At 44.4% G+C, this 23,355-nt stretch overlaps 1 protein-coding gene across 2 annotated transcripts; it reads left to right on the top strand.

Annotated features, from left to right (window-relative positions):
- The first annotated feature begins 3,025 nt into the window (after positions 1–3,025).
- Positions 3,026–23,160, top strand: LOC121271104 (myelin-associated glycoprotein-like). 2 transcript variants are annotated; one of them, XM_041176857.1, is made up of 8 exons: positions 3,026–3,297; positions 3,671–4,027; positions 5,830–6,150; positions 9,615–9,902; positions 13,222–13,509; positions 17,486–17,564; positions 19,982–20,069; positions 22,696–23,160. In XM_041176857.1, exons 1-8 carry the CDS (start codon positions 3,252–3,254, stop codon positions 22,858–22,860), a joined length of 1,632 nt encoding a protein of 543 aa, XP_041032791.1. In that variant the 5' UTR covers positions 3,026–3,251; the 3' UTR covers positions 22,861–23,160. The 2 variants fall into 2 exon arrangements, with proteins under 2 accessions (XP_041032791.1, XP_041032792.1); XM_041176858.1 differs by lacking the exon at positions 3,671–4,027.
- The last annotated feature ends 195 nt before the right edge of the window (positions 23,161–23,355 follow it).

The following is a 23,355-nucleotide window of genomic DNA, read 5'->3' as shown; positions in this document are numbered from 1 at the left end:
GATCATCCTCTGCCATTTCCGCCAACTCCAGCATGATGCCACCACCAAACACACCTTCCCTTCACCCCCCCTGTCGGCATTCCGTAGGGATCATTCCCTCCGGGACACCCTGGTCCACTCCTCCATCACCCCCTATTCCTCAGCCCCCTCCAATGGCACCATCCCATGCCCACGCAAAAGGTGTAATACCTGCCCCTTCACTTCCTCTCTCCTCACCGTTCAAGGGCCCAAACACTCCTTTCAAGTGAAGCAGCGTTTCACTTGCATTTCCCCCAACTTAGTCTACTGCATTCGTTGCTCCCTACGTGGTCTCCTCTACATTGGAGAGACCAAACGTAAACTGGGCGACCACTTTGCAGAACACCTGCGGTCTGTCCGCAAGAATGACCCAAACCTCCCTGTCACTTGCCATTTTAACACTCCACCCTGCTCTCTTGCCCACATGTCTGTCCTTGGCTTGCTGCATTGTTCCAGTGAAGCCCAACGCAAACTGGAGGAACAACACCTCATCTTCCGACTAGGCACTTTACAGCCTTCTGGACTGAATATTGAATTCAACAACTTTAGGTCTTGACCTCCCTCCTCCATCCCCACCCCCTTTCTGTTTCTTCCCCCTTATTTTTGTTTTTTCCAATAAATTATATAGATTTTTCTTTTCCCACCCATTTCTATTATTTTTAAATATTTTTAAATCTTTTTTGCTCCCCCCTACCCCCACTAGAGCTATACCTTGAGTGCCCTACCATCCATTCTTAATTAGCACATTCGTTTAGATAACATCACCAACTTCGACACCTATGTGTTCTTTTGTTCTGTTGTCTGTGACGTCTTTTGATGATCTGCTTCTATCACTGCTTGTTTGTCCCTACAACCACACCACCCCCTCCACTTCTCTCCTTCCACCCAAACCCACCCCCCCCCCTCCCCACACACCTTAAACCAGCTTATATTTCACCCCTTCCTTGGATTCACCTAGTTCTGTCGAAGGGTCATGAGGACTCAAAACGTCAACTCTTTTCTTCTCCGCCAATGCTGCCAGACCTGCTGAGTTTTTCCAGGTAATTCTGTTTTTGTTGTAGATGGTTGTCATACCCTGGCTGCATGGATGAGATCATTCACCCTCTATCTTCATTGGATATCCAACCTCTCTTGTGCAGCACTGACACTGACCACCACTGGCATCGCCTACCAAGCTGGAGTGGTGATGTTGCTGCCCCTCCTGCGGCCAGAGTGGGGGTAGGGGAAATCACAGCGGGGCCTCCACAGTGTCCAAAAGGTGCTGGCGGTCTGCAGCCTTCTTGCCTTTTAGGCCCATGTCTTCTTTGCTACAGTCCTGGGCCTTGGAACTGAATATCTTGCTAGGCTAGGCCTCAAAGGGCAGTTAAGTAACAGCCACATTGCTGTGGGTCTGGAGTCACATGTGGGCCAGACCAGGCAGAGCTTCCCTAAAGGGGCATTAGTGAATCAGATGGGTTTTTAATGACACTCAGTAGTACTTATCATCATTATTGAGACTAGCCTTACAAATCCCAGGTTTATTCATTGAATTTAAATACCACCAATTGCCATGGTGGGGTCTGAGCCCATGTCCCTTCCCTCACCTTCCCTTCCCTCCCCTTCCCTTCCCTCCCCTTCCATTCCCATCTGTCCCCTTCCCTCCCCTCCCCTCCCCTCCCCCCGAGTTTTAGGCTGGGCAGGTTCAGCCTCTGCTTTACTGCTCCAGTGACATTACCACTACACCACCCCCCCCACCAACCCCCCCACCCCCATCATCTCAATAAATGGTGGAACAACCTTGAAGGGCTGAATGGCCTCCTCGTGTTCCTGTGCCCCCTGATGCTGGATTGGAAGCGATGGATGGTCACTCTGTAAGGCGCATCTCGTTTCGAAACGAAGCTCCTTTTATCTCACTTGGTCATTCCTGATTTTCCACTTTCACTTCTAATGGGAAAAACTCGGGAGGTGAGGGGGGTGGGGGGTTGGTGCGCTGGGTGGGAATCCTCGTTTAAAAAGTCCAAGAAGTAGGAATAGAACGTACAGGAATACGATAATACGAGAGAGCACCTGAAGAGGACGAAGTTTCCTCATGAAAATCAGGTATCAGGTTAAAACAATGTGAAACAGTTTGACAAACTGTGCTTTATTGTGATTCACAAGAAAAGGAATAGATGTATCACTAACACAAAAACAGAATTACCTGGAAAAACTCAGCAGGTCTGGCAGCATCGGCGGAGAAGAAAAGAGTTGACGTTTCGAGTCCTCATGACACTTCAACAGAACTCACTAACCCAGCTCCCCGGCAGCAGTGAGCACTGGCTTCCCACAGCCTAACGGGTTTCACTCATTTCAACTGTTGGCCTAATCCGAAATGCGCCCAGCTTGCAAGGTGCACAGTGCCTGAGTCAGACTCCCGGTTGAAATCAGGATTGGCTCACACTAATCATTTGGGAATGATTTGTTCCTGGGCACATGTTTCATGTAGCGCTGACATCGAGTATCCCCAAAGCGCCAGTCACTGCTCCCAGGTCTAACAATGGAACCCCAAAGACTCTTAAAAGGGCAGTCAGGATGCCAATGGGTTAATTTGACCCAACCTCATATCGTGAAAATGTGACTGTAAACACTTCAGGTCATATCGAAAAATAACAGCTTGACTACGTACAAGTATTTCCAGCAAACAATGCCTACGGCCCATTGACATTTAAGATAGACGTTTCAACTCGGACGATTGAAGGTGTGAAAGCCACATATCTGCAGACAGCGGTTACAGGAGTAACAGCGGTGACAGAACTAACCACTACATCAGATCAATGGCGCATTGACAGGCAAATAGAGATAGATGTGAGAGATAGCAAGCTGAAGCTTGCCTGGAAGGCTATTTTTGGCACTCGAGTCTGAAACGAGTAACTGTAACTATAGTTGATGACATTGAAGGGGAGTGGATTCTCCGTTGGAGAGTCTTTGTCACTTGTTTGGCACCACTAAGGACACACTGCGGCAGTTTCGTGCTGTAGCTGCTGGAGAGTGCGAGCTGGGATGCGCACGAACAGTGAATGCGTTTCACAAACTACTGGAGGTTAAAATGATTCCCAGTGACCATCGGGTGCCACGCAGCTGATCTCGCGACCCTCTGGTTCGATTATAATCGATAAGCAATCGATTCCCAGCCAGCGGAATCCAGAAGCAGGTTTAGACTTTAAACCGACCGAGATAATTATCTTTCCTTTCGAGATGGTGAGCGATCTGCAGTGATGGAAGCGGTGCAGACTGTTTCCCTCATGCTGCTGTTTAGCCAAGGTGCAATATTCTTTTATTAAGAGCCGATCGAGGCTTGTGGAAAAAAAGATATTCGTTATCTATAGAGATTGTTTGCTAATTCGAGATTTGTAAGTTCCTGAAGAGGCTGCAGTGCAGATCATACTGGAACATTCATTCTGTATTTTAAGGGATTTTACTGAATTCTGAATATGGATTTTAAGGTGGTTGATGAAATATTTACCGGGATTTGAAGAATTTCAATGGGGACTTGCTGAGTTTTTATTGTTATCGATGTACAATTGTGGATGTTTACAGAATAAATTAACAGAATTTAGCTGGAATTTTAGGGGATATTTTAATTGGTTTATTATTGGAGACCTCACTGGCTATGTCATCCATATTTCTCTGTCAGTTATCCAGAGTTCCCGGTGGTCTCTGAAGATTCCCTGGACTGTTTGGGCAGTGAGAGGTTCATGTGGAGAGATCCCGTGTATATTTGACCATCCTGCCAAAAGCAGCAACCCACAGATTCGGTTGTTAAAGGGGGATTCTGTTATCTACGATTCTGCACATCCAGGCGGTGCAGGCACTGAATTCGAAGGGAGAACTGAATTAAAAGGCAACTTGACCGAGGGACAATGCTGCTTATTAATAAAGAACATCAGCAGCAGGGATGAAGGGGAGTATCACATCAGGGTGAGGATCACCACTGAGGGGGGTTCTTCAGTGGAATACTCTCACCAAATTGCTGTCTCTCTCTGTATTCGAGGTAGGTTTTTCATTCATTTCTGACTAGTTTGTATTCTACCTTCTCGGTGACCAATGTAGCAATGTGTACTGTTACTGTTACTGAATCATTGCTGCAGCGACAGGGCTGGCGCAGTGGGTCATTATCCAGGCGTGTGTTAAGCATTGGCCTGAACACAGATAAATGACTGACATTGTAAACTGGCAGCAACTCCCTGAGCTGCTCTGTTACCAAGTGTCAATCTAGAAATGGTCTTTGAGCAGGTCCGATCAATCCTGACTGGGGGCTGAACGTCGTGCGAAGATTTACGCTCCTAATGGATAGGGAGGTGGACAAGGTCAGTGCATAGGGGGAATTTCGGCCCTAATAACCCATCGAGCCTCCGTTTAATAAAGCTGAAGAAATTCCCTGGATTTGTATAGCGCCTTTCTTGACCTCCGGACTTTCCAAACCGCTTCGTCACTGATGAAGTGTCACTGCCTTTATCTGCTCAATATCTCTGGAGTGGGATTTGAACCCACCTTTGAGTCAGAGATGACAGTCCTACAATCTGAGCCATAACATAAGAACATAAGAACTAGCAGCAGGAGTAGGCAATTCAGCCCCTCGAGCCTGCCCCACCATTCAATACGATCATGGCTGATCCCATTTTGGCCTCAACACCAATTTCCCGCCGTCTCCCCATAACCTTCCAACTCGTTACTAATTAAAAATCTTTCTATCTCCTCCTTAAATTTATTCAGCGACCCGGCATCCAATGCACTCTGAGCTAGTGAATTCCACAGATTCACGACCCTTTGAGAAAAGTAATTCCTCCTCATCTCTGATTTAAATCTACCAGCCTTTAGCCTAAAACTATGGCCTCTCATTCTAGAATGCCCCACAAGGGGAAACATCCACTCCACGTCTACTTTGTCCATCCCCTTTAGCATCTTATATACCTCAAGTAGATCTCCTCTCATCCTCCTAAAGCCGAACGCTTATAGGCCTAAACTGCTCGATCTCTCCTCACAACATCCTTCCTCAAGTAAGGGGACCAAAACTGTGCACAGTACTCCGGGTGCGGTCTCACCGATGCCTTGTACAGTTGCAACAATCTGTCTTTCAGACTTGTTACATTCGTGATCTAATTGACTGTTAATGTCTGCGATACAGATGTAGAAAGCGTTACCATTCAGTGCAAAATGAAACATTAATTTAAAATATCAACATTTGATGGCATAACTTTGTTTTAAAGACTCGTTACCCAAGAGATCCTATTTATTGTTAATGTCTGGGAGACCAACCTGGAAAATGTCATTATCTAAAGCAAAGTGAAGAATAAATTGAAAATATCAAAAGCTCCCTCAGAAGGTATAATTCAAGTTTAATATTGTGCTTCCAGAGGAAGATTAGCAAGCTGAGTGAGGGAGAAAACAGCTCGCAGGCAGGGGAAGCAGTCTGGTGTACAACAAATTATATCCAAAGGAGGAATTGACCTACCTCCTTCCACATTTTTGGCCGGTTAATTGTCAAACTTTGCTAGTCAGGAAAAGAGCATCAATACCCAATCCTGGCTACTAAACCAAATAATTCATTGGCCGATAGTGTGAATAATTCAACAGTAAAAAAAGGGAAGATTTTTAACAGACCAACACAGACATGTTGATTCTGATTGATTCGGTTACTCTGGGAAACGTAGGGACTTTAGTCTGGAGGAGAGAACAGAGAGAATAATAAGGGAATTCATTCATGAATGTGATTTTCTTCTCACACTTTCTTCTTCTCTGATTAATTTGTAAACTGAAATGTTGTCTAATGCAAATCCCCTTTGCACCCGACAGAGAAATTGTGGACCTCAGCACCTGGGCGACTTATCGTCGGAAAACCAGCCCGTCTGACCTGCTCGCTCAAGTTGTTCAGCCTGAATTGTTCAGCTTCCAATCTGAAACTGAATTGGGCTCAAGACGCGGGTTCGCCTCCGATTCTGTCAGACGCTAAACCTACGCAAAAAATCAGGAAAAACTTCATGGGTTCCTGGACGGTTTCATCAACTTTCACCCTCACCCCGTCACTGGATCACCACGAGAAAACGCTGACCTGTGAATTTATTGGTGCTGATGGCTGGAGAATAGCTCAGGAAGCTGTTCGACTGGAGGTTCAGGGTAGGTATCTGCTCTAGGCTTTATTTAAACCCCCCTGTCAGCAAATAGACTCAGAATCAGCCTGTGCGTTCGCCTGGAAATTTAAACACTTGAGATTGAGAGATTTCATTTTTAAATAAGGGATTGAAGGATTATGATGACCTGATTAGATCCAGAATTGGCTGAGTGGCAGGAAGCAGAGGGTGTGATGGTCGAGGGGTGATTTTGTGTCTGTGTCCAGTGGAGTTCCACAGGGATCGATGTTGGGTCCCTTGCAGTTTGTGTTATATATAAACGATTTACACCTGAAAGTAGGAGAGTTGATCATTAAGTTCCTGAATGACACGAAAATTGGTGGGGTGGTAAGTAGTGAAGAAGATAGCCTTAGATTACAGGAGGATATAGACGGGCTGGTCAGATGGGCTGATCAGTGGCAAATGGAATTTAATCTGGATAAGTGTGAGGTGATGCACTTAGGCAGGACAAACAAGGCATGGGAATACACAATGAATGATAGCACCCTGGGAAGCACTGAGGATCAGAGGGACATTGGTGTGCATGTAGCGGGACAGGTAGATAAGGTGGTTAAGAAGGTATTTAGGATACTTGATTCCATTAGCCGAGGCATAGTATATAAGAGCATCGATGTTATGCTGGAACTGTATAAAATGTTGGTAAGGTCACAGATGGAGTATTGTGTGTAGTTTTGTAATCCGCATTATAGGAAGGATGAGATTGCACTAGAGAGAGTGCAGAGGAGATTTACCAGGATGTTGCCTGGGCTGGAGAGTTTTAGTTATGAGGAGAGATTGGATAGAATGGGGTTATTTTCCTTGGAGCAGAGGAGGTTGAGGGGGGACGTGATTGAGGTGTATAAAATTATGAGGGGCATAGATAGGGTAGACAGGAAGGAACTTTTCCCCTTGGCGGAGGGATCAATAACCAGGGGGCATAGATTTAAGGTAAGAGGCAGGAAGTTTAGAGGAGATGTGAAGAAGATTTTTTTTTCACCCAGTGATGGGAATCTGGAACTCTCTGCCTGAAAGTGTGGTAAAGGCAGAAACCCTCATAACAGTTAAAAAGTATTTGGATGTGCATTTGAAATGCTATAGCATACAAGGCCTTGGGCCTAGTGCTGGAAAATGGGATTAGAATAGTTAGGTACTTGTTTGACCTGTGCAGACTCGATGGGCCGAACGGCCTTTTTCTGTGATGTAGACCTCTAAGACTCCATGACGGATCTGGTTAAAATACTGATCATCCATGATCTGTTTCACTCGCGGGAGAGACTCTAAGGGTTGTCTCCCTTCTGCCCATAATCAATAAACCAGCTATTTCTTGTCAATTCTATTATTTAACAATGACGCTGGCCCATGAAATGGAGTTGGTGGCTCCGTGAGTCGGGAGAGAGAGCTGACATTGGCTCCTGACCTAATTGTGTGTTCACACTGGAGAACATAACACCGATTTCAGTTCCTGTCACTGGGGTTGTTGAAGTACCCCCGTGTGTATCTGTTCCGTTTACATTGCACAGAACTGTGTGTGGAACTCTCGGCGGTGCCCAGACTATTTCCAGCCAATATTATCTACCGAATATTATCCCACTGGCTACTCACCCATGAGATGGTGTAAATCAGAGAGTAATTTGATATTGTGTCTGTGTGGAGCTAGCTGGGATGTTCGCCTTGAAACTGCAACTGAGCTCAACACCACTGTGCGAATGATGGGAAATGTAACACTCTTGATCTGGGAAGGATGGGGTCTTGATTGGTGGATGAATTGAGTAGAAGTTTGGCAAGACAGATAGACAACTCTTTGACCCCAAGAAGAGAAATATGCCGAGTTATGTTAGAGTTTAAAATATGCTCAAGCGATTGGACACCAGGAACCACGAACTATTTATTTTTTCAGACCAGTTAACAAAATAAGCCGCCTATTTAGAAAATATTCTCCTTTTCTTGTTATCCGAATTGTGCTTTTTTTTAAACTCTTCACATTCTCATAGCACCAACGACCTCGTGTGTTTCAGGTACGTTCGGGAACCCAGTCCCCAATTCTTCTATAGTAACAGTGGAAGGAAGTTCATTCTTACAGTGTTGCACGGCTTCGGGGACCTCACAGGTCAATTTAACATTGAGCCGACAGGGGGCAGCGATCAGCAGTTCTTGGACCGGGGAACTGAAGCGGTTCATTCATCACGTTCGTTCCGAAGATGAGGGGGAATATTGGTGTGTGGCACCGCAGGGAATTCCACACCCATTTCTGTGCAATGTAAACGAAACAGATACACACGGGGAGGGGGACTCCAACAACCCCAGTGACAGGAACTGAAATCAGTGTTATGTTCTCCAGTGGGAACACACAATTAGGTCAGGGGCTAATGTCAGCTCTCTCCCCAGAAAGGTCAGTAAAACTGGAGAAGGATTGGCCCAATCGAGGAAATAAACCAAGCAGAGAAGGCCGAGCCCCGGGGAATGGATTTCAGCTTGGTGTTAACCAAATGGCGGGATGGGATGGGATGGGATGGAATGGGTGGCAAGTGAAGAAGCAACAATTTATTCTGTAGGACGGGGAGTGGCGAGTGATCCTGGTGCTGATTGTGGAGGGATTTGGATGGAATCAGCCAATCCCTCCATTCAATACACGACGCTCTTCGAGTTGCTGGCTGAGCCCTGACAAGGTATTTTCCAATGAGAAATGATCCATTTTACGACGTGAAACAGGGAACACACTGATGGGATGTCAGTGAGGTGTTCATCAGATCTGACAGATTCCCTGAGAGATTGTTCAGAATTTGTATCTGAGGGATAGGCCATAACCTCTAGGACAGTTTAACTGGCTGCTCATTGGCTCGATGTAAACTGGGGTTAGTGCTTTACTAGAAATTGGGGAAATGGTCACTGATGAACGATCAACCGAACGTAATATGACTGATTCACTTGGAACACATGCGGCTCCCGGTCCAGCGATGGCCCGATTTTATATTTAAAAAGGTGTCTCGAATTCCAATCTCTCCATGTTACCTCCCCTCCTTATCCCTTTAACTCTCCCACGGCCCCAGAAGCGTCCGAAATCTCTGCCCCCCATGAATTCTGGGCCTCTTGCCCATCCCAGATTTCAAAGACTGAATCATTGGTGGTCATGCCTTCAGTCACCTGGAGCAAAATGTTTAAAATTCCCATGCTCAAATTCTCTCGAGCTACTCTCCTCCTTTGAGACGCTGCTTAAAATCAGGCCCCCACCGAGCATTGTGGCTTTCCATAATATATCTACTTATGTGATTGGTCTCAAATTCTGTTTGCTAGCACGTCTCTGGAGCGATTTGGGAGGTGTAATTATTTCAATCTCATCAAATAAATTGTTGTTAGTGACAAGCCTTTCGCTAGCTCCTCCAGTTGGCCAAATAGCACAGGGTTTGGTTTGATTTACGCACGATAACTACATGAGTCAAAGGATCTTAAGTGTAACCCTCTTTTTTTTTTCAGAAAAGACCACAATAGTATCAGGTCCGACCTGCACCAGTTTCAAGAATGGGGTTGTTTGTACCTGCAGTGTCAGAGCCAATCCCCCAGCAAACATCACATGGAACCTCAGCGGGAGAAACATCACTGGGAACAGTTCAGAGGTTGGAGTCCACTCCTGGACGGTGGATGGTGGCTTGGTGAATAGTTCCCTCGTACTGATTCACCCAACTGGATCTGAAAAGCTGATATCGTGCATTACAGAGAACGAACACGGTGTCAGTGTGAGCAAATACTGGCTCCACATACCAGGTACATCCTTAAATATCCTGCCCTTTAATTACTGTCCTCAGTTTGCCCCCTGCCTTGGTATTGGCAAATAGCTGCTCCTCTGTGGCAGAGATGCCAACAATAATCTGTAACATTATGCCGGATCCATTGTTCATTTCAGGGGTGCCTGCGTCCAGTTTCTGACTGGTCACCAACTCACTGAAATTACAGATGGTCATCATGTATGTTTAATGTATTCTCTGCATTTACCTGTGTTTATTATTACTTTTATTCATCAAAATTGCAACGAATCAGTAGAATAAAGCAATAGAAACACCTTTCAACCTTTAATGCAACTGAATTTTCTGGATTAATCACACCCAGTATGAAGTCAGGCTATCTGCCACTGATAGAGGAGAGGTTTTGTTGAATGTTATTGAATTGCTGCATCCTCAGTGCTCCCAGTTCCATAGCGGTGAAGGGAGATGAGTTTCAGATTGTTGTTTCCCTGGTGATATTCAGAACAGCATGAGGAATAGAGAGAGGAGTGGGCCATTTGAAGAATGAGAGGCGACACTACTGAAACATATAAGATTCTTAGGGGGTTTGACAGGGTAGATGCTGAGAGGTTGTTTCCCCTTCTGGGACAGTCTAGGACCAGAGGTCATAATCTGTGAGTATGAGGGTGCCCATTTAAAACAGAGATGAGGAGGAATTTCTTCTCTCAGCGGGTAGTGAACCTATGGAATTCTTTACCACAGAGGCTGTAGAGGCTGGGTCGCTAAGTATATTGAAGGCGGAGAAAGACAGATTTGTACTCAGTAAGGGAATCAACGGTTATGGGGAAAAGGCAGGAATTGAGGATTATCGGATCAGCCATGATCTCATTGAATGATGGAGCAGACTCGATGCGCCAAATAGTCTACTCCTGCTCCCATGTCTTATGGTCTTATGGTCTTATTTGGCCGCTAGAGATTTTTCTGTCATTCACTAGGATCATGGCTGCTCTTTGAGTTGAATTACACAGTCTCGCCCGATTCTCCATTTCCCTTGACTCCCCCCTTAATTCCAAAAATCTATCAATCTCTGTCTTGAAAACTCTCACTGACTGAGCCTCTACAACTCTGGGGGCTAGAGAACCCCAAACTTCAGCACCCTGTGGGTGAAGAAATTTCTCATCTCAGGCCTAACTGCTCAACCTCCTGTCCTGAGACTGTGTCTCCTAGTCCTAGGCTCTTTGGGAACACCGAGAAACAAGTTAATCCTAAAAATAGAACTGGATTATCAGGGATATTGAAAAAGTTGGTTCAGAAATGGGATTGCCATAAAGAGTAGGAAGCAAATCATCGTGAATATAATATAGATGTCTACTTGATGTGTGGGTTATACCTGGAGATATAATCCACATTAGATTGCAAATCCCATGCTGTGGTGTTAGATATCACCCCAGTGAAAGACGCTCTTTGGTCTGCCCGAGACTTGCTGGTCTTCCAGTACAAAGAGTTGTCCCTGACCAAGTGTTGCAGACTGGCACATTCCAAGGTCCAGGACTATGTGTTGAGGGACGCACTAAAACTTGGGGCAGCCACTGCACAGGCACAATGGGGGAAGGTCGCTGTCTAAGACCTTCCTGCCATAGTGCACTGAGGGGTTGGGAATTGTACAGACCCCTCGGGCTGGATAACTCACATTGAATGTGTGTAATTAATATGCAATATATCATAATTGTATTGAAGCACCTCAGAGTGCAACATGATTTATGTTGATAACTTGAATCCCATTGCACTGTTGGACTGTAATGACCATATTGAAATGTTTGTAATATTCACTCATTGTATTGGAGCACTTCATGATCTATGTGGAAAACTGCAATCTGATTGCACTTTTTGTGATGGCCATTTTGAAATCTTTTGTAATGATTTTTCAGATATTTGTTTATGAATAAAGAATATTTTTCAAAATAAAAAATCACCCCGGTAGTGTAAACAGTGCAGTGTAGGGACTGCCCTGGGTAGTTGTGTGAGGATCAGGTGTTACTGTTCTGCAAAGCAGTTCAGTTGCACTGAAAGGCTGCAAACTGTTACTGAGACTGAGACTGAGAGGTGCAGATAATATTGTGTCCGTCCATTTCATTAGTTTAAATATCAGTTGAGATTATCGTAAGTGAAACCAAACTTAAAATATTTGTTGTAGCTTCACACAGGACACAAAACAATGCCGAAAATACACAGGTGACACCCAGTTTCAGTTCTCAGCAAGATGATTGAGTTCAAATGCTGACCTGTCCTTGTTCAGTGAAGATTCCTCAATTAAACCACATCAGGGATTAGTATAGAGATACATGCAAACGTCCATATGAGTTAGGAGTGGGAGGAGGCCACTCGGCCCCTCGATTCTGCTCCGCCATTCAATAAAATCATGGCTGAGCTCATTGTAACCTCAACCCCACATTCCTGCCTACCCCTGATAACTTTTCACCCCCTTGTTGATCAAGAATCTATCTCTCTCTGTCTTAAAATGATGCAAAGACTCTGTTTCCACCTCCTTTTGATAAAGAGAGTTCCAAAGACTCAGGACCCTCTGAAAGAAAAAAAATCTCATTTGCGTCTTAAATGAGTGACCCCTTAGTTTTTAACAGTGACCCCTAGTTCTTGATTCTCCCACAAGAAGAAACATCATCTCCACATCCACCCTGTCACGACCCCTCAGAATCATAAAGGTGCTCATTGGCTCGATGTAAACTGGGGTTAGTGCTTTACTAGAAATTGGGAAAATGGTCACTGACATAAGATCAACTGAATGTAATATGACTGATTCACATTGAATACATGAAGCCCCCAGCAATGGCCCAATTTTATATTTAAAAATATGTCTTGATTTCAAATCCCTACATGTTACCTCCCCTCCTTATCCCTGTAACTCTCCTTCAGCCCCAGAAACCTCCAAAATCTCTGACCCCCTCAACCTCTGGGCCTCTTGCCCATCCCAGATTTCAAAGGCTGAATCATTGGTGGTCATGCCTTCAGCCGACTGGACCAAAATGTTTAAAATTCCCATGCTCAAACATTCTCTCGAGCTACTCTCCTCCTTTCAGACACTGCTTAAAATCAGGCCTCTACCGAGCTTTGTGCCTTTCTATAAAACATCTACTTACATGGCTGGTCTCAAATTCTGTTTGCTAACTTGCCTCCAGAGTGATTTGGGAGGTGTAATTATTTCAATGTCATCATATAAATTGTTGTTAGTGACAGGCCTTTCACTAGCTCCTCCAGTTGGCCAAATAGCACATGGTTTGGTTTGATTTACACACAATAACTACATGAGTCAAAGGATCTTAAGTGTAACCCTCTGTTTTTTTCAGAAAAGCCCACAATAGTATCAGGTCCGACCTGCACCAGTTTCAAGAATGGGGTTGTTTGTACCTGCAGTGTCAGAGCCAATCCCCCAGCAAACATCACATGGAACCTCAGCGGGAGAAACATCACTGGGAACAGTTCAGAGGTTGGGCTCAACTCCTGGATGGTGGATGGTGGCTTGGTGAATAGTTCCCTTGTACTGTTTCACCCAACTGGATCTGAAAAGCTGATATCGTGCATTACAGAGAACGAACATGGTGTCAGTGTGAGCGAACACTGGCTCCATTTACCAGGTACATCCTTAAATATCCTGCCCTTTAATTACTGTCCTCAGTTTGCCCCCTGCCTTGGTATTGGCAAATAGCTGCTCCTCTGTGGCAGAGATGCGAACAATAATCTGTAACATTATGCCGGATCCATTGTTCATTTCAGGGGTGCCTGTGTCCAGTTTCTGACTGGTCACCAACTCACTGAAATTTGAGATGGACATCAGTATGGTTAATGTATTCTCTGCATTTACCTGTGTTTATTATCACTTTTATTCATCAAAATTGCAACGAATCAGTAGAATAAAACAATAGATACACCTTGCGACCTTTAATTCAACAGAAGTTTCTAGATTAATCACACCCAGTATGAAGTCAGGCCATCTGCCACTGATAGAGGAGAGGTTTTCCTGAATGTTATTGAGTTGCTGCATCCTCAGTGCTCCCAGTTCCATAGCGGTGTAGGGAGAGCTGTTTCAGATTGTGGTTTCCCTGGTGATATTCAGAACAGCATGAGGAATAGAGAGAGGAGTGGGCCATTTGAAGAATGAGAGGTGACATTACTGAAACATATAAGATTTTTAGGGGACTTGACAGGATTGATGCTGAGAGGTTGTTTCCCCTTGTGGGAGAGTCTAGGACCAGAGGGCATAACCTCAGAGTAAGGGGTCACCCATTTAAAACAGAGATGAGGAGGAATTTCTTCTCTCAGCGGGTAGTTAATCTGTGGAATTCTTTACTGCAGAGGCTGTAGAGGCTGGGTCGTTAAGTATATTGAAGGCTGCGATAGACAGATTTTTAATCAGGATGGGGATCAATGGTTATGGGGAAAAGGCAGGAAAGTGGAGTTGAGGATTATCAGATCAGCCATGATCTCATTGAATGGCGGAGCAGACTCGAAGGGCCGAATAGCCTACTTCTGCTCCCAAGTCTTATGGTTTTATCATCTTATTTGGCCGCTAGAGCCTCTTCTGCCATTCACTAGGATCATGGCTGGTCTTTGAGTTCAGTCTCCCCTGATTTTCCGTATCCCTTGACCCCCCTTAAATTCAAAAATCTATCATTCTCCATCTTGAACACACTCACTGACTGAGCCTCTATAACTCTGGGGGCAAGGGAACCCCAAACATTCAGCACCCTCTGAGTAAAGAAATTTCTCACCTGAGCCCTAACTGCTCAACCTCCTGTCCTGAGACTGTGCCTCCTATTTCTAGGCTCCTTGGGAACACCGAGAAGCAAATTAATCCTGAGAATAGAACTGGATTATCAGGGTTATTGAAAAAGTTGGTTCAGGAATGGATTGCCATAAAGAGTAGGAAGCAAATCACCATGAGTATAATGTGGATGTGTACTTGCTGTGTGGGTTGTACCTGGAGATATTAACCCAATTGGATTGCAAATCCCATGCTGTGGTGTTAGATATCACCCCGGTGGTCACTCGGTGAATGACGCCCTTTGGTCTGCCCGAAACTTGTTGGTCTTCCAGCGCAAAGAGTTGTCCCCGACCGAGTATTTTTAAGGCAGAGAGAGATAGATTCTTGATCAACAAGGGGGTGGAAGGTTATTGGGGGTAGGCAGGAATGTGGGGTTGAGGTTCCAATTCGATCAGCCATGATTTTATTGAATGGTGGAGCAGGCTTGAGGGGCCGAGTAGCCTCCTCCTGCTCCTAACTCGTATGTACGTTTGCATGTATCTCTATACTAATCCCTGATGTGGTTTAATTGAGGAATCTTCACTGAACAAGAACAGTTCAGCACTTGAACTCAATCATCTTGCTGAGAACTGAAACTGGGTGTCACCTGTGTATTTTTAGCGTTGTTTTGCATCCTGTGTGAAGCTACAACAAAAATTTTAAGTTTGGTTTCACTTACAATAATCTCAACTGATATTTGAACCAATGAAATGGACGGACACAATATTATCTGCACCTCTCAGTCTCACTGACAGGTTACAGCCTCTCAGTGCAACTGAACTGCTTTGCAGAACAGTAACACCTGATCCTCACACAACAGCCCAGGACAGACTGGCACAATCCAAGGTCCAGGACTATGTGCTGAGGGACGCACTAAAGCTTGGGGCAGCAGCTGCAAAGGCTCAATGAGGAAAGGTCTCTGTCTAAGGCCTTTCAGCCATAGTGCACCAAGGGGCTGGGAATTGTATAGACCCTTCGGGCTGTACGACTCACATTGAATGTATGTAGTGAATGTTAAATATATCATAATTGTATTGAAGCATCTAAGAGTGCAACATGATTGATGTCGCTAACTTGAGTATCATTGCACTGTCTGACTGTCTGTAATAACCATGTTGAAATGTCTGTAATGTTCATTGATTGTATTGGAGCATCTCATGATCTATGTGGAAAACTGGAATCTGATTGCACTTTTTGTGATGGCCATTTTGAAATCTTTTGCAATGTTCTTTCAGATATTTGTTTATGAATTAAGTATATTTATCAACAAAAAAAAAATCACCCCGGTAGTGTAAACAGTGCAGTGTAGGGACTGCCCTGGGTAGTTGTGTGAGGATCAGGTGTTACTGTTCTGCAAAGCAGTTCAGCTGCACTGAGAGGCTGTAACCTGTCACTGAGACTGAGAGGTGCAGATAATATTGTGTCCGTCCATTTCATTAGTTTAAATATCAGTTGAGATTATTGTAAGTGAAACCAAACTTAAAATTTTTGTTGTAGCTTCACACAGGACGCAAAACAACGCCAAAAATACACAGGTGAAATGCAGTTTCAGTTCTTAGCAAGATGATTGAGTTCAAATGCTGACCTGTCCTTGTTCAGTGAAGACTCCTCAGTTAAACCACATCAGGGATTAGTACAGAGATACATGCAAACGTACATACGAGTTAGGAGCAGGAGGAGGCCACTCGGCCCCTCAAGCCTGCTCTGCCATTCAATAAAATCATGGCTGATCGAATTGGAACCTCAACCCCACATTCCTGCCTACCCCCAATAACCTTCCACCCCCTTGTTAATCAAGAATCTATCTCTCTCTGTCTTAAAAATATGCAAAGACTCTGTTTCCACCTCCTTTTGATAAAGAGAGTTCCAAAGACTCACTACCTTCAGAGAGAAATAAATTTCTCCTTCTCTCTGTCTTAAATGAGCGACCCCTTATTTTTAAAGTGACCCCTAGCTCCAGATTCTCCTACAAGAGGAAATATCCTCTCTACATCCACCCTGTCACAACCCCTCAATCAACTCGCCTCTTACTCTTCTAAATATTAGTGGTTACAGGCCTAACCTGTCCGGCCTTACCTCATAAGACACCCCGGCCATTCCAGGTATTAGTCTAGTCAACCCTCTCTGAACTGTTTCTAACACATTTACATTTTTCTTTAAATAAGGAGACCAGTACTGTACACAAAACTCCAGATGTGGTCTCACCAATGCTCTGTAGAACTGAAGCATACCCTCCCTACTTTTGTATTCAATTCCCCTCACAATCAATGCTAACATTCTATCAGTTTTCCTAATTACCTGCTGTACCTGCAAACTAATCTTTTGTGATTCATGCACTAGGACACCCAGATCCCTCTGAATCTCAGAGCTCTGCAATCTCTCACCATTTAGATAATAAGCTTCTTTTTTATTCTTCTTGCCAAAATGGGCAATTTCACATTTGCCCACATCATACTCCATTTGCCAGATGTTTGCCTACTCACCTAACCTATCCATGTCACCTTGTATCCTCCACGTGTCCTTTCCTACCCATCTTTGTGTCATCAGCAAATTTAGTGACCGTCCGTTCAGCCCCTTCACCCAAGTCATTTATATGAACTGTACAAAGCTGAGGCCCCAGCACCGATCCCTGCGGCAGACTAGATTAAAGTCCCGAGTTTGAGGAAAGGGTGGGATAATTCAGATTCATGCTTTTTTTTAATGTCAATATAGAGGAAAGTGCCAACATTACATGCAGGTATATTTTATCTTATTATCACTTAGTAACCTTGGAGCAATAATGGAGCAAGATCATGTTTTGAATATTTTAGGGACCTTCCCCTGGATGATTGTCATTCTAGTTGGAGCAGCCGCTGCAGTTATCATCCTGATCACAGTGAAGGTACAAAGGTATGTGTGCAGTTGGTAAATACTGAAACTCATAGCTTAACCATATGGGGTATCATAAAGGGTATTTGAAGCATCAGGATTTCTGCATATATGGAGCTATTGCTTAAAACGATTTACCCTGAGAATCCTAATCCTGAAAATGAGCTAAGAGTTGTGAAGGGGAGAGTTAATGGAGGCCAGGTTTCTTATGTGGGAAAATAGGGGAATGGACACTGGTCATTCTGTCACTCATCCATGTCTGGTCTATCGCTGGCAACAGATCGGAATAATCATGTTCTAGGCTTCATGTTGTAAAATTGCAGGTTCTTATTTGTTTTTTTAATTAAGCCAGCACTTGTTGCCCATACTAATTTGCCCTTGAACTGAGTGGCTTGCTCCACCATTTCAGGTGGTTAAGAGTCAACTACATTGCCATGGGTCTGGAGTCACATGTAGGCCAGACTGAGTAAGTACAGCAGATTTCCTTACTTGAAGGGGTATCAGTGAACCAAAGATGTTTTTGTGACAATCAATGATAGCTTCATGGTTGCCATCACTGAGATGAGTGCTTAATTCCCGGTTATATTTATTGAATTTAAATCCTACCAGCTACCATGGGTGGGATTTGAGCCCATGACCCCCACCCAGAGAATTCACCTAGGTGTCTGGATTACTAGTCGAGCTTTATTGGCACTACACCACTACACCCCACATCTTCCTGGACCTTCAAGTCCTGGGGTGGGACTTGAACCTGGATCCCTTGGTTCAGAAGCAGAGACACTACATGCCATGCCAGAAGACCACCACTTGGGGCCAATGGAGAAATCTATTTTAAAAAGCATTTACCTGACTCACTGTAGCAGGAATGTTCTTATTAATATGACTGAGTCTGTTGTCGAAAATCATTATAGGAAGACTTGCATAATGTTTTTTCTGTTTTTTTTCTCCCTTGCTGTAGTTGTTTCGTTTCACTATGTTTCTGTGAAGAATATTATCTGATTATCTAAAGTGAAAAAAAGTAGGCTGGCAAAATTTTCAAAAAAAATTAACTTGGACCAATTGAATTGGATTAACTCCAGAATTCTGACCAAGCTGTAAATTCACGGATACTTTATTAAATCACAGGAGATGTTTGCGTTTGAAAAGAAAGACTTAGCTCTACCTGCAGCCACATGCCTGGTATCAATCACAGACACGACAACCAGTGTATGTTTTATTTATTCATTCACTAGGATGTGCTGGGCCCAGCACTTATTGCCCATCCCTAATTGCCCCTTGAGAAGGTGGCGGTGAGCTGCCTCCTTGAGCCGCTGCAGTCCCTGTGGTGTAGGTACACCCACCGTGCTGTTAGGGAGGGAGTTCCAGGATTTTGACCCAGCGACAGTGAAGGAACAGCCGATATGTTTCCAAGTCAGGATGGTGTGTGACTTGGAGGAGAACTTCCAGGTGGTGGTGTCCCCATGTATCTGCTGCCCTTGTCCTTCTAGGACAACCCCCAGTTGTGGGTTTGGAAGGTGCTGTCTAAGGAGCCTTGGTGAATTCCTGCAGTGCATCTTGTAGATGGTACACACTGCTGCTACTGTGCGTCAGTGATGGAGGGAGTGAACGTTTGTGGATGTGGTGCCAATCAAGTGGGGCTGCTTTGTCCTGGACAGTGTTGAGCTTCTTGAGTGTTGTGGGAGCTGCACTCAACCAAGAAAGTGGAGACTATTCCATCACAATCTGGATTTGTGTCTTGTAGATGGTGGACAGGGTTTGGGGAGACAGTAGGTGAGTATCTGAATGATTTCTAACATGTTTGTGTGAATGAAACAATTTGTTGTCTCCAATTCACCAGAATAGATTGGAGAAACAGTAAACGAGTTCAATTTGGCAAAGAGATGTAGGAATATAAGAAAACATAATGCAGAGAAGGCTGGCTGTGGGGTGAATGGGAGGACAAAGAGGAAGGTGCAGTTGGGAGGTAGAGGGAAGGTAGATTTTGCCATGATCATTCCTTTGATAGGTCACCTGATCCTTTCTTGCTTGTCATAGTCATTCACTGCTACCTGCTGCAATTTTAAATGTTTTTTTTAAAGGTTTTACTTTAATGTCTCCCAGCTTTTAAAAAAAAATCAATTCATGAGATATGGACGTCGCTGGCTAGGCCAACATTTATTGCCCATCCCTAACTGCCCTTGAGAAGGTGGTGGTGAGCTGCTCTGTAGGTGAAGTGTTAAGACAATGTCTGAAAATCCTGCCTATTAACAAAATGTGAACCTGCTGCATGCAACACTTGTTTGTTCCTTAATGCATTGTTAAGGCTCTGAAGGAAACTCCTGCCTGCCGCTCATGCCTAGTGTTATCAATCTGTAACGCTCCCTGATATTTATTAACAGTGCACGCACTTTTTCTTAAAGATAAAGTATTTGCTATTTGAATGTTTTTTACACAATCAGGAAGAAGACAAGTCACATCACTTGTGTCCCCACAGCCAATGCTGATTCGGCGACTTACGCTGTGGTGCAGCACCCACTGGACGCCCAGGTAAGTGAGGAAATGGAAACTGACCAACCCCCAAAGGAGAAATCTACCCAATTTATTTACTCTAGTCAATACGGCTTTTTCACTCCCAAAATAAGTTTTATTTGTAAAATTTGCAGAGTTACATTACAAACACATTCGGGCTTGAAAATTACAGAAGGTGCAATAAAATACAACCTGTCTCCATGCACTAATGTGAAGCACAGCAAACGGATGATCCCACCATTTTAACAGGTGCCGTGGAAGCTTGTTTGATTTAGTTTTAAAATGATGGACAGGGCAGCTCAGGTCACTGACTGGAGTTGATCCATTGGGAAATGTGTCAGGAACATTTCCTGCCTGGGGGAATCTCCATGGAAACCAGAGTTGGCATCAAGAACAGGCTCCACCCACTCCTACACACGGTGGCAGTGTGGTAGTGGCAGTGGGTTAGTATTCGAGACATCCAGGGTAATGCTCTGGGGCGCCTGGTTCCAATCTCACTGCTGTAGATTGTGAAATTTGAATTCAATCAAAAATTTGGAGCCTGGCAATGACCACGAGTGTCCTTTAGGGAAGGAAATCTGCCATCCTTACCTGGTCTGGCCCACATGTGACCCACAGCAATGGGGTCGACTCTTAACTGCCCTCTGAACAAGTGGATATAAATGCTGGCCTAAATCCTAGCCACATCCCATCAAATGAATAAAAAAATGTCAAAAAGTACACTTTAATCATTAAATATGTTAACATCCTACATCACATCAATGCAATCTGATTCAATTGATTTTTCATATATCCTGAGGTACTTCATATACACTTACAGACAGGTTGGATTTACAATGTACATGGCAAGTCAAACATTCTCTGGTGATTTTTTTTGGGGGAAAATATTGTGTAAAATATTGTGACATCGGGCAGTCACAGCTTGGGCTGATTGACTTTGGGGGGCCTCACTCATGTGCACAGATACAGTATCCTCCACTCCCCCCTCACTCACTGTGCGAACCAGTTGCTGCTGTAAAAAAGAGCCCTGGTGATACCGGGCAGTCAGAGCCTGGGCTGATTGACTTTGGGGAGCCTCACTCACCTGTACAGGTACGTTATCCTGCACTCCCCCTTCACTCACTGTATGAACCGGTTGCTGCTATCTCTAAGAGCCCTGGTGATACCGGGTAGTCACAGCCTGGGCTGATCGACTTTGGGGGACCTCACTCAGGTGCACAGGTACAGTATCCTATACTCCCCCCTCACTCATTATGTGAACCTGTTGCTGCTGTTTCTAAGGGCACTGGTAATACCGGGCAGTCGCAGCCTGGGCAGATCAACTTTGGGGAGCCTCACTCATCAGTACAGGTGTATTATCCTGCACACCCCCGCCACCGCATCCCCCCCCCCCCCCCCACCCCCCCCCCCCACCCCCATCTCACTCACCCTGTGAAATGGCTGCTGCTGTCAACATGAACCTTCAAGATGAAATTGCATAAAATACTGAAAAGGGAAGGATAATGACTGGGAGAAAAAAAGGAAAAGGTCATTTCAAGAGCTGGTTTCACAGTGGGAGTGAAAATCCTAAAGTCATTTCAGAAGCAGCTGACTGCTGCAATGTCAGGTCTTCTGTTTTTGGGTGAATGAATGAATTCAAAAGGGTCAAAGCCTCTCTTCCTCAACAAAAATAAAAATACCTGGAAAAGCTCAGCAGGTCTGGCAGCATCTGCGGAGAGGAACACAGTTAACGTTTCTCTGCAGATGCAGCCAGGCCTGCTGAGTTTTTCCAGGTATTTTTATTTTTGTTTTGGATTTCCAACATCCGCAGTTTTTTGCTTTTATCCCTCTTCCTCAAACTTGTTGCTCTCTCTTGTGATTAAAGTGATACATCGCCACCCTCTGCTGGTGGATGGACGCTACTACATAAAGTGGGGACTAATCAGGGGCTCAGTAAGAGGACAGCAGCGACTACGCCCCGTTATTTGCTCACTCGGATCAAGCTGCTTCTTCCACCGCGTTTTTTGCTTGGCCTAAATAGCCAAGTGGTTATGGTACTGGGTTTGTAACCCCAAGATCCAGAGTTCAAATCTCACAATGGCAAACTATGAAACAATGTAAAAGGTCACAGATCTGAAACATCACACTGTCAAAAATGAGAGAAAAATAACAAGGCCAAACACCTCCCAGTTACATTGCATCCAGTTTGGATTCTCAATAAGGTCAAGTGGTGTGAAGGAGTTTGTGCTGGTAGCAGTTCAGAGAAGGCTTACCAGACTAAAATCTGGAATGGGCAGGTTGTCTCATGAGGAAAGGTTGGAGAGGCTGGGCTTGTATCTGCTGGAGCTTAGAAGAGTGAGAGGTGGTTTGATTGAACCATATGAGATCCTGAGGGCACTTGGCAGAGTGGATATGGAAGAGGATGTTTCCTTTTGTGGGAGAATCTAGAACTAGGGGTCACTGTTTAAAAATAAGTGGTCGCCCATTTAAAACGGAGATGATATACAAGATATTTTAGTGTATTAGAATTTAAAGTGCTGCTTCTAATTGGTTATGAACAGTAGATTGGTATCAGAGATAGAGTGAAAGAGATTATTCTATTACAGATATGACAATCCCATCTATTCCACTCGCTCCATATCTAACACACAGCTTTCTGTTATAGAGTTATGGCCCGGGCAGTAATGCTGATGTTCGAGAGACTACATCCAAATCAGCTGCAAGTGAGGAGATTCTGTACGCCGCACTCAGTTTCTCAAACTTTCACAAACCTGGCATTCATCTGCAGATTCAGGAGTCCAGTGAATACGCTGCTGTTAACTGTAAATGAGATGCAGGTGGATTCACCCCATTCTCACAAATGGAGCTCATCAATAGCTGAACACAACTTGTTCAATGACTTAGAACAGGAAGTTCATATTGTAGAAAGTGTTTTGAGAATGGTGATCTATTAGAAATTAATTGCTAACCTGTTAAATTCTCACCGTGGGGAGATTTGATCTACAGTCCCAAATCTGTTTCCATTCCCAACACACGGCTGAATGGGGCAGGGATGGCTCTCTATAGGCTAATGGGACTTGTTAGACTGTTTGAGCTACTTTAAATAAAACAATTATTTTCATAATTCCAACGTGGTTTCATTATTCTTTTGCCAAGGACTTCAACACAATCAAATCTTCCCACTCTGTGAAAAAAAGCTACATAAAACTGCCCTTGTGTAAAAACAGGCCAAAGTGTGCCTGTGTTTGTGTGTGTGCGTGTCTTTCTGTGTGCCTGCCCAAGTGTATGTGTATATGTGTATGTGTGTGTGTGTTTGTATATAAGT

Source organism: Carcharodon carcharias, chromosome 29 (genome assembly GCF_017639515.1).
Source record: "Carcharodon carcharias isolate sCarCar2 chromosome 29, sCarCar2.pri, whole genome shotgun sequence".
NCBI classification, from domain to species: Eukaryota; Metazoa; Chordata; class Chondrichthyes; order Lamniformes; family Lamnidae; genus Carcharodon; species Carcharodon carcharias.
This window is presented reverse-complemented; position numbering and strand designations above follow the sequence as displayed.